At 51.7% G+C, this 16,687-nt stretch overlaps 1 protein-coding gene across 1 annotated transcript; it reads right to left on the bottom strand.

Moving 5' to 3' along the window:
* Positions 1-5,035: 5,035 nt before the first annotated feature.
* hoga1 (4-hydroxy-2-oxoglutarate aldolase 1) lies at positions 5,036-11,506 on the bottom strand (the record flags this gene model as incomplete). Its single annotated transcript, XM_042336943.1, is given in 5 exon segments — positions 5,036-5,255; positions 6,847-6,980; positions 9,392-9,488; positions 10,164-10,298; positions 11,379-11,506. Coding segments are annotated over 5 exon segments (644 nt in total), but the record flags the coding sequence as incomplete, so codon positions are not given.
* Positions 11,507-16,687: the final 5,181 nt, after the last annotated feature.

Here is a 16,687-nt window from a genome sequence, read left to right on the forward strand (position 1 = left end):
ACCAGTCCTGCCCCCAGGAGACATGGCAAAATCCCACCCCTTCCACAGCTCACAAGACCAGTTTAATGCCTTAAAAACATTTAAGGCGACAGGGAGCTGTGGAAGCTGTTACTCCAGTCCCTTCAAAGAAAAGAAAAACTTCCGAATTCAGATGCATTTAAGAATTTCCCTCGGTTCTGCCTGCGACCGCCTGAAATTTTCAGACCACGTGGACTGGCAACGACAACCACAAAACCGAATTACACTTGCACAGTGCCTTTCACGTCAGGAGGACGTCCCAAAGTACTGGCTGGGGAGAATTTCTCGCGGGCTCCGTTGTATCAAGGACAACAACAACAACGAATTAGACTTGTACAGCGCACTTCACGACTAAAAGGAAAATGTATACACGTGTGTGCGCGTGTGCCAGCGAGAGACTGCTCAAACTAACCTCTCGCGCGACAAAAGTCAAAAACACCTTCATTTTCTGGTCACCGTGAAGTGGAGAACTCGGCAAACCGATGGCGCATCAGTGCCGGCAGAGGAAGCCCTGGAAGGCTGTGATGGGGCAGTGACCGCGGGGAGGAGGGGGCTGGGGGCTTAATGCAAACAAGCCCTACACCCCACCCCCAAAATCATAGGGACGGCGGTTAGCCTGGAGAGTGAGGAACTTCGATCTGTGCTTACGCTCACGTTGACAGTCACTACCTCCCTGCGATTTGTGTGTGTGTGTGTGGGGAGGGGGTGCGGCGGTGTGGTGGGGGGGGGGAGCAAAAGCAATGCCTTAATTATCAGTATCACATTTATGTATCACTTCAGTTACTGAGTTGCCAGTGGCAATGTGAATGGCTGTGTGTGTGTGTGTCAGATACAGTGGCGGGAGGTGGGGTTGGGGTTGGGGTTTGGTCTCGGGGTGGGGGTGAATCTCTTGATAAACAGTGGGGTGCATGTCTCTGTCATCCTCTTCCATCCCCCCCCCCCCCCCCCACCACTCGGCCCAACCAGGAAAACTACATGAAGTATATTGAATTGTAAAAATATATATACAGTATATATATATAGTTATATAATCAAGCAAAAATGATTGTGCTTTAATTAATATAATTTGCTGCTGCCGTCTTTGTGCCTTTTCTATGTTTCAGCGCCCGGTGAGGATGTGTGTGTGTGTGTTGGGGTGGTGGGGGGTGGGGGGGTCGGTGGATGTTGGTGTGGGGCAGAGAACCTGACTTCCACGGACACACATGTTTTGCGGGACCGGAGTAGATCAGGCAATGCCCCTAACGCGGAGGAAAGCGGTGCAATAAAACACACGAACCACCCCTGTTCTGTCCTGTCCCTTTCCTCCCGGCTCTTTGTGAATGTAGGACCTGAGATAATAAATATAATCTCTGCATTTGATTTAGCGCCTTACGTCAACGAGCCGTCTCGAAGCGCTCCACAGGATATACTGTGAAGTGGAGTGACTTGTGCTTTGTGGACGAAACACCATGGCTTTTATCTGCCGACCTCTGGCGGTGTGGTGAGGGAGCGAGCGAGTGTGTGTGTGTTGTTTGCTCGGGCTCCCTGTGGCTACTCGCTCACACTGGCCTCGTGCCCAGACTCCGTGTGTGCCAGCGTTTGCTGTGGTGCTTTCTGGACTTTGCGTCGTGGTTTAATGGCTTTAGGGCGAGGAAGATCTTGATGTTTTCTTTGCACATGTTTAAATTAACCAGGAGAGCGAAAACGGCGGTGGGGGGTGGAGGGGTGGGTGTTTGGGGGGGGGGGGGGGGAGGGATAGGGGAAATTGAAATCGTATTAACTTTGCAGTTTTGTACATGTTTTGCCTTTTCTCGGTCTTATTTTTCAAGTGCAATTAATCTAATCCTCTGTAATATTACCCTCACTTATGAACTTGAGGTTTGATCAAACGACGCAATAAATGTGGAACTGACGACGCTGGCGTTTTCTCTCGTCGCATGGGTTTCTGCGTCGCATGGTATGTTGCGTTGGGGCGGCTGGGGTTGACTGCAAATAAGCTGGGCCCCTCCTGGCTGTGGCCCACGTTGGCTGCCGTCGTAATAATCCTGCTCAATGCAGTGCCTTTCAGGCTGGGAGGACGGCTCCAAGTGTTTCAGAGGACTTACTGCAACGTGTAGTGACTGTTTCTGCCGGTGAACGCGGCGGCCAATTTCCACCCAGCGGCACAGCCATGGGGTCCAAGAATAATAATCCTTGCATTTGATACAGCGCGTCATCACATCCTCGAGACGTCTCAAAGCGCTTCACAGAATACACTGTAACGTGAATTGACTATATTTGTGGGCGAAACGCGGCAGCCGATCGTGTACAGCAGCGTCCCCACAAACAGCCGTTTTATTTATTATCTTTATTGAGGGATTATTATTGGATATGGAATAAGGAAACTGCCGGGAATCGAACCCAGGTCTCTCGCTTGTGAGGTGAGTTCTCTAACAACAAGATTACATTTCTATAGCGCTTTTCACGTTAGGAGGTCGTCCCAAGGCGCTGGGCAGTGTACAGCATTCCAGATCCGAGCTGGGGTCGGGGGGGGAGAAGGGAGGGGAGGGTATGGGGGGGGGGTGACCGGTGGCATGGCCGAAGAGGAGGGTTTTGAGGCGGGACTTGAAAAGGCTAAGGAGGGGATGAGGTGGAGTGACGGGGATGGAGTTCCAGAGGTTGGGGCAGAGTGGCTGAAGGCTCTCCGCCAATGGTGGGGCCGGTGGGTCGGGGGACGTGGAGCAGCCAGAGCCGGCTGAGCAGAGGGACCGGGCGGGTTGGTAGGGGGTTAGGAGGTCACGGAGGCCATGGAGGGCTTTTTGAAGGTGAGGACCAGGATCTTGAACTGGATCCTCTGAAGGACAGGGAGTCAATGGAGTCGGGCGAGAGTGGGGGAGATGGAATTGCGGAGTGTGGTGCGGGAGAGGATTATCTGCAGTCTGTGGAGGGAGGAGTTGGGAAGGCTGGAGGTGATGAAGGCATGAACAAGTTTCAGCGGCTTGAGGGGTGAGGTAGTGGCGGAGTCGGGCGATGTTATGGAGGTGAGGGAAGGCAGCGCAGATGTGGGGAAGAAAAGACAGTTGAGGGTCAAACAAGATACCTAGGTTCCTGACTGGCTTGGTGAGTTGTAGCGTGCAACCATGGACTCCAGCTCGGTGTTTATCGCTCAGCGCGCTCTCTCTTGTTGCATGGGTTTCTGCGTCGCATTGTAAACATTAATAGCTCTTTATCTTCGTTGAGTCGTCTCAAAGCGCTTCACAGGTTCTTCATAGGCACGGTCAAAGAGGAAGGTCTTCAGGTGTGTGTGAAGAAGGGGGGAAGAGTTGATCTTCTTAAAGACTCTTATACTCTGGTTTTGTGGACACGTATTCCTGATTTAAGGGAACATTACAGATTGTGACGCTGAGAGGAAGAAACCAATTTTATTCCCAAAGAGCATCTGGGTTTTAGGCTGTGAGTTCCGTGTCAGACGACATCTCAGTGTGCCAAGCATCGAGCTCACTCAACTAATAACAATAATAATAAGTCAATATAATAATGGACAATATCAATTTTAATAATAATAACCATTTGACACAGCGCCTTTCAGTTTGGGAGGATGACCCAAAGTGCTTCACAGGATACAGTCATAATAAAAATCCTTCACATTTGATACAGCGCCTTATCACATTGTTGTGACGTCTCAAAGCGCTTCACAGAACATACTGTAAAGCAGATTGACTAATTTGAGAGCGAAACACAGCAGCCAATTGCGCACAGCAGCGTCCCACAAACAGTCTTGGATTGAGTGACTAAATTCTTATTTCCTTGGAGTCAATTGACTTAACAAGCGGATTCCTACTTAGTGCTAAGTAAACAGGAATGTGGAGTAAGGAAACTTGCCGAAGGTTTCACCCCGTCCGGGAATCAAACCCGGATCCTCTCACTATAGAGGCAAAATCGCTAACCACTCCACATGGGAGGGCATAAGCTAAGGCTATCGGGGTGGATTGGATTGAGCAGTGGCTCGGATTGATAGGGACACCTTAGTCTGCACAAGAGCAGCGAGGACGGTGAGGGCTAAGTGTTTTTTTCCCTTCCAACGTCGGATTGAAGTGATAAAGCGCTACATCAAATGCAAGGATTAATATTTATGTTGCCTTGTTCTAGAGAGACAAAATTTATGTTTTAATTGTTCACAATAAATAATCACATTTACATTAGAATTAATCACAATAATATTTTAGAGCATCTTGGAAACTAATGCTCCCAAGAGACAACAACAACAACAAATAACAAGATTATATTTGTATAGCGCCTTTCACATTGGGAGGACGTCCCAAGGCGCTGGACAGAATATGCTGTAAAATGAATTGACTGCATTTTTGTAGGCGAAACGCGGCGGACAATTGCGCACGGCAGCGTCCCACAAACAGTGGTGGATTGAATTGACCAACTTATTATTGTTTTTTTTCTTGAGGGATTATCAGGCGTGTGGAGTAAGGAAGCTTACCCAAGGTTTTGCCCTGACGGAAATCGAACCCAGGTCTCTCGCTTGACCAAAGAATTCAGAATATTAATACAAAATCTAAAGAGCGAAAGAGCCCATTCATTGACTGGTGAGATGTGCAGCTTATTTGAATTGGACTGCAAGGCATAAACCAGTGAGTTTGCGTCAGCACTGGAGGCTGAGGGATGGACATGAGGGAAGGGGGGAGGGGGCTGGGTTTGATGGAAATGGGAGGTCGATGAGAGTGAGATGATGGAGAGAGAGAGAGAGAGACCTGACAGGGGGAAGAAGAGAGATTTTGGAGAGAGGCAGGAAGATGATGGGGGGAGAGAGGAAGGGAGACGATGGGGGGGAGAGGCAGGGAGACGATGGGGGGAGAGGCAGGGAGACGATGGGGGGAGAGAGGAAGGGAGACGATGGGGGAGAGAGGCAGGGAGACGATGGGGGGGAGAGAGGAAGGGAGACGATGAGGGGGAGAGGCAGGGAGACGATGGGGGGGGAGAGAGGAAGGGAGATGATGGGGGGGAGAGGCAGGGAGATGATGGGGGGAGAGAGGCAGGGAGACGATGGGGGGAGAGAGGCAGGGAGACGATGGGGGGCAGAGGGGGAGGGAGATGTGTGCATTTTGCCCACTGGCCGGTCACAGCCACCCATTGTTGGTGAAGACTGCACGCAGGTCTGTTCTCTCGGTGTCGGTCAGCGGCTGGAGTGGGGAGCGAGGCACTCCTCCATGGTAACCAAACCACTCCAGGGCCTGTTTCAGGCCAGAGATGCCCAGTGTGCGAGTCACCTGTGGGCAGAGAGCAGCAGCGGTCAGCCCTGCCCGCCACCCTGCCCAGCTCCCCGCCCGCCACGCTGCCCAGCTCCCCGGCCGCCACCCTGCCCAGCTCCCTGCCCGCCACCCTGCCCAGCTCCCTGCCCGCCACCCTGCCCAGCTCCCCGCCCGCCACCCTGCCAAGCTCCCTGCCCAGCTCCCCGCCCGCCACCCTGCCCAGCTCCCCGCCCGCCACCCTGCCCAGCTCCCCGCCCGCCACCCTGCCAAACTCCCCGCCCGCCACCCTGCCCAGCTCCCCGCCCGCCACCCTGCCCAGCTCCCTGCCCGCCACCCTGCCCAGCTCCCTGCCCGCCACCCTGCCCAGCTCCCCGCCCGCCACCCTGCCAAGCTCCCCGCCCGCCACCCTGCCCAGCTCCCTGCCCGCCACCCTGCCCAGCTCCCTGCCCGCCACCCTGCCCAGCTCCCTGCCCGCCACCCTGCCCAGCTCCCTGCCTGCCAACCTGCCCAACTCCCCGCCCGCCACCCTGCCCAGCTCCCTGCCCGCCACCCTGCCCAGCTCCCCGCCCGCCACCCTGCCAAGCTCCCCGCCCGCCACCCTGCCCAGCTCCCTGCCCGCCACCCTGCCAAGCTCCCCGCCCGCCACCCTGCCCAGCTCCCTGCCTGCCAACCTGCCCGCCTCAGACACACAGACACCGGCTCCAACGCATGTCTGACACATGGGGAAACCCATCACTGTTGCTCAAGAGTTTTCAAACCAAATTGAGAATTCCATACATCCCACCAACACATGGAAATCCCAGAGAGAGATTGCTGGAATGGAATGTGCTCTCTCTCTCTCTCTCTCTCTCCCTGGAAGGATGCAACCTGCTTACCTAATTCCAGAAAGTATCAGGCACAGGTTGGCAAGAGCCAAGGCTTGGGGGCCCCAGAGTGTGTGTTGGGGTAACTTATGCAGTCTAACCAGCTAAACTTCATTGATATCACTGTCTTATAAGCTTTCCCACTGCTTGTCCAGCGAGGACCAACCTATCCATTCGGGCTTTGCAGGGTTAAGATCTCCAAAATCTCCTCGCAAGCACCAACGTTTGATCACCAGGATAAGACCAGGGCAAAAAGGGTTAAGTTACGAGGGCAGGTTGCATAAACTTGGTCTGTATTCCCTTGAGTTTAGAAGTTAGAGGGGCGATGTGATTGAGGTTTTTAAAATAATAAAGGGATTCGATACAGATAATCTATTTCCTCTGTGGGGAATCCAGAACAAGGGGACACCACCTTAACATTAGAGCTGAACCATTTAGGAGTGAAATCAGGAGATAGTTTTTCACCCAAAGGAGAGTGGAAATCTGGAACTCTCTCCCCAAAAGGCTGTGGTGTTGATCCATTCACATCTTCAAGACTGAGGTGGATAGATATTTGTAGGGTCAGGGTATCAAGGGATATGGGGTAAGGGCGGGTAATTGGGAGTTGAGGTACAGATCAGCCATGATCTCATAGAATGGTGGAACAGGCTCAAGGGGCTGAATGGCCTCCTCCCCTCCCCCCCACCCGCTGTACTCTCCTCCCCTGCCCCCGCTCCCCACCCCACCCCACCCTGGGCTTCCCTCACCATTGTGTTGGGTTCGAGCAGTCTGTACTGTAGCTCGAGAGCCTCTTCCCACTTCCCGCTCAGACACAGCTTCTCCAGGGAGCACAGCTGCTCTCCCAGCACGTTAGCCAGTGCACACACAGCACCCACCGCACCTGTACACAGAGCACACAGCCATCACACACAGAGCACACAGCCATCACACACAGAGCACACAGCCATCACACACAGAGTACACAGCCATCACACACAGAGCACACAGCCATCACACACAGCCATCGCACACAGCCATCACACACAGAGTACACAGCCATCGCACACAGCCATCGCACACAGAGCACACAGCCATCGCACACAGAGTACACAGCCATCGCACACAGCCATCGCACACAGAGTACACAGCCATCACACACAGAGTACACAGCCATCGCACACAGAGCACACAGCCATCGCACACAGAGTACACAGCCATCGCACACACAGCCATCACACAGCACACAGCCATCACATACACAGCCATCACACACAGAGCACACAGCCATCGCACACAGCCATCACACACAGAGTACACAGCCATCGCACACACAGCCATCACATAGCACACAGCCATCACATACACAGCCATCGCACACACAGCCATCACACAGCACACAGCCATCACACACACAGCCATCGCACAGCACATAGCCATCACATACACAGCCATCGCACAGCACACAGCCATCGCACACACAGCCATCACACACACAGCCATCACATACACAGCCATCACACAGCACACAGCCATCGCACACACAGCCATCGCACACACAGCCATCACATAGCACACAGCCATCACTCAGCACAGCCATCGTACACACAGTCATCGTACACTCAGCCATCACACACACAGCCATCATCACAGCACACAGCCATCACACACACAGCCATCACACACACAGCTATCGCATAGCACACAGCCATTGTACACACAGCCATCACACACACAGAGCACACCGCCATCACACACAGAGACACAGCCTTCATACAGCACACACAGAGCACACAGCCATCACACACAGAGATACAGCCCTCATACAGCACACACAGAGCACACAGCCATCACACAGAGCACACAGCACACACAGAGACACAGCCCTCACACAGCACACACAGAGACACAGCCATTACACAGAACACACAGAGCACACAGCCATCACACAGAGCACACAGCCATCAGGCACAGAGAACACAGCCATCACACAGCCATCACACAGAGCACACAGCCATCACACACACACAGCACAGTGATCTCACACACAGAGCACAGTGATCTCTCTCATACACACAGAGCACAGTGATCTCTCTCACACACAGAGCACAGTGATCTCTCTCATACACACAGAGCACAGTGATCTCACACACACAGAGCACATTGATCTCTCACACACACACACATAGAGCACAGTGATCTCTCACACACACACACAGAGCACAGTGATCTCTCACACACACAGAGCACATTGATCTCTCACACACACACAGAGCACAGTGATCTCTCACACACACACAGAGCACATTGATCTCTCACACACACACAGAGCACATTGATCTCTCACACACACACAGAGCACAGTGATCTCTCTCTCTCTCACACACACACACATAGAGCACATTGATCACACACACATACACACAGAGCACAGTGATCACACACACACACACACAGAGCACAGTGATCACACACACACACACAGAGCAGTGATCTCACACACACACACAGAGCACAGTGATCACACACACACACACACACACAGAGCAGTGATCTCACACACACACACACACACACAGAGCACAGTGATCTCTCTCACACACAGAGCACAGCGATAATAATCCTTGCATTTGATATAGCGCTTTTCACGTCAGGAGGACATCCCAAAGCGCTTCACAGAACACACTGTAAAGTGAATTGACTGTATATTTGTGCGCGAACGCGGCAGCCAATTGCGCACAGCAATGTCCCACAAACAGTCGTAGATTGAAAATGACCAATTTATTATTGTTTTGTTTTTTTTGGAGGGATTATTATTAGGCTCTGTGTGGAGTAAGGAAACTTGCCCAAGGTTTCGCCCTCTGCCTGGAATTGAACTCAGGTCTCTCACTTGCAAAGCGAGTGCTCTAACCACTGAGCTACAGGACTCCACACACGCACACACAGAGCACAGTGATCACACACACACACACACACTCCACACACACACACACACACACACACACATCCAGAGGGCGAAACCTTGGGCAAGTTTCCTTACTCCACACAGAGCCTAATAATAATCCCTCCAAAACCAAAAACAATAATAAATTGGTCATTTTCAATCCACCACTGTTTGTGGGACATTGCTGTGCGCAATTGGCTGCCGCGTTCGCCCACAAATATACAGTCAATTCACTTTACAGTATATTCTGTGAATCGCTTTGGGACGTCCTCCCGAAAAGTGCTATATCAGGTGCAAGGATTATTATTATTATTATCATTATTATTATAGTGATCTCTCACACACACAGAGCACAGGGGGGAATGTCTTACCCACACTGTAAGCGGAGAGGAGGAAACCTGCTGATCCCGCGAGCACCTGGAACTCCTGCTTCCGAGTTTTGTAGATGATCAGAGCCATCCTGGTGATCTGCGGGGCCCGGGGGGGTTAGTATCGGCACGAGGGGGGGTGGGTTAGAGTTGGCACGGGGGGGGGGGGGCGTGGGTTAGTGTTGGCACAGGATGGGGGGGTTTAGTGTCGGCGGGGGGGGGGAGTGCTGTGGGGAGCTGGGTGCAGGGTGTGTCTGGGGGGGGTGCAGTGGGGGGGTGTGGTGCAGGGTGTGTGTGCAGGGGTGCAGTGGGGGGGTGCGGTGCAGGGTGTGTGTGGGGGGGTGCGGTGGGTGGGGTGCGTTGCAGGGTGTGTGTGGGGAGAGTGCAGGGGGAGGTGGGTGCAGGGTGGGGGTGGGGTGGGGATGCGGTGGGGGTGGTAGTGCAGCGGGGATGTGGGTACAGAGTGTGTGTAGGGTGGGGGTGCGGTGGGGGGGGGGAGAGTGCAGGGGGAGGTGGGGTGCAGGGTATGTGTGGTGTGGGGGTGCGGTGGGGGGGGGGGGTGCAGGGTGTGTGAGGTGGGGGTACGGTGGGGGGAGGTGGGTGCAGGGTGTGTGTGGGGGGGGTGCAGGGGGGAGATGGTGGGGGTGCAGCGTGGAGGTGGGGTGCAGGGTGTGTGGGGTGGGGATGCGGTGCGGGGGTGGGGAGTGCAGGGGGGAGGTGGGGTGCAGTGTGTGTGTGGGGGGGTGGTCAATAGGAGCTGGAGATGGTCACTCACGTCGCCGCCGCTGTCCTTCAGGCCGATGATGTTGGGATGCTGGGAGAGGGTGAGGATGGCGTCCAACGGGAGCTCCAGCCCCGTGTTCCCGGGAACACTGTACAACACGACCGGCACCGGGGAGCCATCAGCAACCTGCCCCCGGGGAACAGCCGTCAGCCAATGGGGAGGTGGGGGTCAGACCCTTGTGGAGCAGACACAGAGCTTCGGGGGTGCCCAATGAGTCTCTCACACTCTCGTCTCCCCCCATCCTCTCCCGACTCCACCGGCTTCCCATCGCACAGAGGATACAGTTCAAGATCCTGGTCCTCACCTTCAAAGCACTCCATGGTCTTGCTCCCCCCTACCCCTGTGACCTCCTAACCCCCTACCATCCTGCTCGCTCCCTCCGCTCAGCGGGCTCCGGCCTGCTTCACATCCCCCGCCTCCCCCGCCCCACCATTGGCCTCTCTGCCCCCACCCCTCTGGAATTCCATCCCACAGCCCCTTCCTCTTCGGCCGCGCCTTCGGTCACCCTTCCTACCCCTCCCCTCCCCGCCCTCCACCCCTCCTGATCCCAACCCCCAGCTCGGGTGTGGATCTCTGACTGTCCAGTGCTTTGGGACGTCCTCCTGACGTGAAAGGCGCTGAACACATATAAGTTGTTGTTGTCTCTGGGTTACATGGTTCGAGCCCCGCGTTGGGACTCTGAGCTCCCGGCCAGGCTGGCGCTAGGTGCGGGCTTGTGTGTGTACGCACGTGTGCATTGCTTTGTGAGACGTCTCGAAGACGTGATAAGGCACTGTATCAAACGTAAGGGTTATTACTGAGTGTGGGCTGTGAAGTGAACGACTAATAAAATTGCTCGCGCGCTCCACGGCTGTTTGCAGGGGACGCCGCTGTGCGCAAATCGATTGCCACGTCCTCCCACAGTCACTACACTTTACAGCAAAGATGTACTGTGACCTGCGAAGATGTCGTTTCGGCATGAAAGGCACGGTGTCGGTGTAAGGATTGTTATTGTTACACTGGTTGAGTGCACTTGTAGTGTTGTTCATTACCCTGGCTGTACGCAGGCGGAACTGGCTGTTGGGTCTTCATCCTCTCTTGGGACATCCTCCCAACGTGAAAGGCGCTGTACAAATGTAATTTTGTATTGTTTTGTACACAGGCTGTACTCAAGACTGTACGCGGGCTGTACGCGGGCTGGGGTGGCTGTACTCTGATTGTACGTACCCGGCTGTAGTGATGGACGAAGGCTGCGGTGTTCAATCTGCCGCGATAATACGAGGGCGTCACCACCATGACTGCGTCAGCGCCCACGGCAGCCATTTTTTTTGTCATCTCCAAAGTGGCTTCTGTCGCTGTGTGGGAGACAAGAGCAGAGCATCAATCTGCTGGTTTCTCATCTCCCCCCGAGTACAACAACGTGCGCTCTTTACTATGTTAATGTAGTAAACATCAAACACGTCCTTCCCAGTCTTTCCCCCAAACAAATTGGGTTTGCATCACGATAAAAATAAAATGTCTCTTTTACTGTTTTACTGCCTGATATTCATTAGCGCCTATATTTGAGTAAATATGGTATAACCCCCACCCCCGACATACACACACACAAATATAGACAGACACTCCTACACACACATACGCACACAGGCACATACATCCACAACAGACACAGACACCCACACACACACAATAATAACAAATTGCATTTATACAGCATCTCTCATTTCGGGAGACACAGGTGCACTGCGACGGCTCTCACTCCTTGATGTACGCGCCAGTTTCAGTCACGGCTTTCGTACTAGGTGGCCTCTGTTCTCTCCTAACCCTGTCGGTGTGAGTCTCTGTTTCAAAGGTGACTCAACCGACACAGACACAGACGGGTATTCCCAGTTAACTCCAACGCCCAGTAACTGGAATGTCTAATCGGAGTCTGCTCGCACCAGCAGAAATCCGATGTCGACCGCTACTCTCTGAAGTGATTACTCCTTTTCTTGTCTTAGAATATTACAGAGACTCGAGGATAAATTCGGTGGAAACAACAACTCTTTATTAAGTTCTCGGCCACCTTGCGTATCAGGAAGACGACAATTTAAGATATACAACAATGGGATCAAACATAACTATCACACATAACCGCTAGCAGCACAATACTACACTAGCAGAGAGGTATTAAACCCACCCTGACTGTACAGTAGTCCTGTACACATCAGTACTTACCAGTTGACGATCATTAGCAACCAGGAAGAGCGCCAGGCGTTACTTCTTACAGCCGCGTGGCTCCGCTCACCGCATGATGCAAATTCGAGGGGTTTTTGCCCACACTGGTGCTATTTTACTCTCCAGGCTACTTGTTAGCTGACTGTCAGTCAAACAGTCAAACCCTGGACCTATACATTGCTGCAACCTCATGGTACCTCATGGACGCTGTTTGCTAAGTCTTTTGCAAACAGCTTCTGCAACAGATCCATTTAAACCTCATTTCCCTTAAATAAAATTATATAGTTAAGGACATAAGAACATAAGAATTAGGAGTAGGAGTAGCCATTCGGCCCCTCGAGCCTGTGCCCCGCCATTCAATAAGACCATTGCTGATCTTCAGACCTAACTCTAATTACCTGCCCTATCCCCATATCCCCTAATCCCTCTATTTTTAAAAAATCTATCATAAATTCCATAAATTCACTGCCCTCTGAGTGAAGAAATGTTTCCTCAACTCTGTTAAGGCTGACCCTTAATTTTAAGAATGTGACCCCTGGTTATAGATTCTCCTATTAGGGGAATCAGACCCTCAGTGTCTACTTTATCAGCCCTTTAAGAATCTTATAAGTTTCAATAAGATCTCCCCTAATTCTTCTGTACTCTGGAGAATACAGCCCCAGTTTATTCAGCCTCTCCTCATAGGTCAGTCCCCTCATCCCAGGAACTAACCGAGTGAATCTACGCTGCACCCCCTCCAGGGCAAGTATGTCCTTTTTTCAATAAGGACCAAAACTGCACATAATACTCCAGGTGCGGTCTCACCAAAGCCCTATACAGTTGCAGCAAGACTTCCCTACTCTTGTACTCTAAACCTTTTGCAATGAACGCTAACGTGCCGTTCGCCTTCTTAGTTGCTGCTGCACCTGAAAACTAACTTTTTGAGACTGGTGTACAAGGACACCCAAATCCGTCTGAACACTAACACTGTCTAATCTCTCCCCCTCTAGAAAATAATCTGTTTTTCTATTTTTTCTACCTAAGTGAATAACTTCACACTTCCCCACATTAAATTCTATCTGCCATCTACTCGCCCACTCCCCGAGCCTATCTATATCTCGTTGCAATCTTTTTGCATCATCCTCAGAGCTTACTCTCCCACCGAGTTTAGTGTCATCCATTTAGATACGTTACATTCAATGTCCTCGTCTGGATCATTGATGTAAATTGTAAATAGCTGAGGCCCAGCACTGATCCTTGTGGCACTCCACTAGTCACATCCTGCCAATTCGAGAATGACCCGTTTATCCCTACTCTCTGTTTTCTACCCGTTAGCCACTCTTCAATCCATGCTAATATGTTCCCATTAATCCCGTGGGCCTTAACCTTGTGCAATAGCCTTTTGTGTGGCACTTTGTCAAATGCCTTTTTAAAATCTAAATATACTACATCTACTGGTTCCCCCCTATCTAACCTGCTAGATACATCTTCAAAAAACTCTAAAAAATTAGTTAAGCATGACTTCCCTTTTGTAAAGCCATGTTGACTCTGCCTAATCTTGTTATGGTCTTCCAGGAATCCCATAACGACATCCTTAATTAAGGACTCAAGAATTTTCCCTACCACTGAAGTCAGACTAACTGGTCTATAGTTCCCCATCTTTTCTCTCCCACCCTTCTTAAATAGTGGTGTTACGTTTGCAATCTTCCAATCAATGGGAACTGTTCCAGAATCCAGAGAATTTTGGAAGATCAAAGACAAGCCATCCACTACCTCAGTAGCCACCTCTTTTAAAACCGTAGGATGTAGGTCCAGGAGATTTATTGGTTTTAAGACCTGACAATTTACCTAAAACCATTTCTTTACTAATATTAATTCCCCCAAGTTGCTCGCTAACATTGTCTTCTTGGTTCCCCTCTATTCTTGGTAGGTTTTCAGTGTCTTCTAAGGTGAAGACAGTAGCAAAGTACTTGTTTAATGACTCTGCCATGTCTTTGTCCCCTACTATAATTCCCCCCGTCTCTGCCTGTAGCGGACCCACATTTACCCTTGACAGCCTCTTCCTCTTTATATATTTATAAAAACTCTTCGCTAGTTTGCCTTCTTATTCCATTTTCTCCCTCCTAATCACTTTTTTGTTTCTCCTTTGTTGATCCCTAAAGTTCTCCCAATCCTCGGGTTTACTACTCATCTTAGCTGTTTTATAGGCTTCTTCCTTTAACTTTATACTGTCCCTAACTGCTCCAGTTAGCCACGGTTGGGCCACCTTTCCTGTGGCATTCGTATTCCTCAAAGGAATACGTGCTCGCTGGGAATGTTGCACTATCTCCTTAAACATTGCTGGTCTACTGTCAAATCCTTAAGTCTAATTTCCCAGTTTATTGTGGCTAAATCCTCTCTCATACCAGCAAAATTGGCTCTACTTAAATTTAAAACCTTTGCTTCGGACTTAACTACTTCTCTCTCTAACTTAATGCTAAATTCCATCATATTATGATCACTTTTCCCTCCAGGAGCTTTAATTTCCAGTTTGCTGATCAGCCCTGCTTTATTACACAAAACAAGGTCTAATATGGCCTGTTCCCTGGTTGGCTCCTCGGCATACTGATCCAGATAATTATCCCTAATACATTCTATAAACTCTTCCTCTATCATATTTTTCCCAATTTGGTTGCCCCAATCTCTGTGCAGATGAAAATCACCCACAATTAATGTTTTTCCTTTGCTACAGCTCTGCTAATTTCCTGATTTATACCTTGAGAGATACTGTGACTGCTGTTCGGGGGTCTATAAACTACTCCCACTGGAGTTTTCTGCCCCTTGTTGTTACGTACCTCTACCCATACTGACTCTACTTCCTGCTTTTCTGATTTAAAATCTTTCCTCTCTACTGTTTTTATCCCATCCTTTATTAGCAGGGCCACCCCCCCCCTCCTCCTCGTTTACCACATTGCCTATCTTTTCTATACGCCACATACCCTGGAATATTTAGCTCCCACCCTTGGTCTCCCTGTAACCGTGTCTCGGTGATGGCTACCAGATCATACCCGTTTGTTTCTATTTTGCATTTAACTCTTGTTTCGAATACTTTGCACATTCAGATATAGCGCCTTTAATTCTGACTTCGGGCTATTAGTCCTATTCACCAGTGCCCTATCCCTGGGCTTCCTTTCCCGTTTGACACCCTTTGCTCATCTCCCTGGTTAATCTGCTCTCCCACTTTCATCCGTCCTAATTTTAATTGTGACGGAGTACATGTGATTGAAGTCCTCCCCCCCACCCTTCATAGTTTAAAGCCCTGTCTACCTCCCTATTTATTCGTGTTGCCAGGACATTTGTCCCAGCCCTGTTTAGGTGGAGTCCATTCCTTTGGAATAGCTCCCGTCTCCCCCAATACTGGTGTCAGTGGCCTATAAACTGAAACCCCTGCCCTCTGCTACGGCTGCAGAAAAGTGCATCAGTCTTCTTGACTGTCTCATCCCCAATTACCACTATATTCCTTCTGATTATTCCCCTTTGTGTGGCCTCCTGTATAGAGGTGTTGGGGTAAGTTTGCCCATCTTCCTCACAGACTTCCTTGTCCACACAGGTTGCAAGTATTTCATACCTTTTGGACAAGGTTAAAGCCTGGAGTTCCTCGGCTCCTCTCTTTCGGGTCCCCTTATGTGCCTGTCTGACCGTTACCCAGTCCTGTCCGTGGCTGGCAACGGAATGTTCCCTGCGACTTGTGGGAATGTCTGACTCCAGGATGAAACTGTCCAGGAAGCTCTCCCCATCTCTAATGCTGCACAGTGTCTCCACCTGAGACTCCTCAGTTGCAGACATTTGCGGGGAAGTTGAGTGGGGGGGGGAAGATTGTGGTTGAGAGGGGAGGTTGGGGTTGAGGGGGAGGTTGGGTGTGGGGGGGAGGTTGGGGTGCAGGAAGGTGGGGCCCACTATGTACCTGGCTCTCAGGAAGCACTGGATTGGGGTTAGAGGGAGGTTGAGGTTGGGGGGGGAGGTTGGAGATGGGGGGGAGGTTGGGGTTGGGGGGAGGTTGGAGATGGGGGGAGGTTGGGGTTGGGAGGGAGGTTGGAGATGGGGAGGAGGTTGGAGATGGGGGGGGGTTGGGTTGGAGCAGAGGAGGTTGGGGTTGGAGAGAGTTTGGGGTTGGGGGAGGAGGTTGGGTGGGGGTGGGGAGGTTGGGTGGGGTGGGGAGGTTGGGTGGGGGGAGGTTGGGGTTGGGGTGGAGGTTGGGTGCGGGGGAGGTTGGGGTTGGGGGTGGAGGTTGGGTGCGGGGGGAGGTTGGATGGCGGGGGATATCGGGTTGGGGGGAGGTTGGGTTGGGGGGGGAGGTTGGG

This window comes from Callorhinchus milii, unplaced genomic scaffold (assembly GCF_018977255.1).
Source record: "Callorhinchus milii isolate IMCB2004 unplaced genomic scaffold, IMCB_Cmil_1.0 Scaffold7, whole genome shotgun sequence".
In the NCBI taxonomy this organism is placed as follows: Eukaryota; Metazoa; Chordata; class Chondrichthyes; order Chimaeriformes; family Callorhinchidae; genus Callorhinchus; species Callorhinchus milii.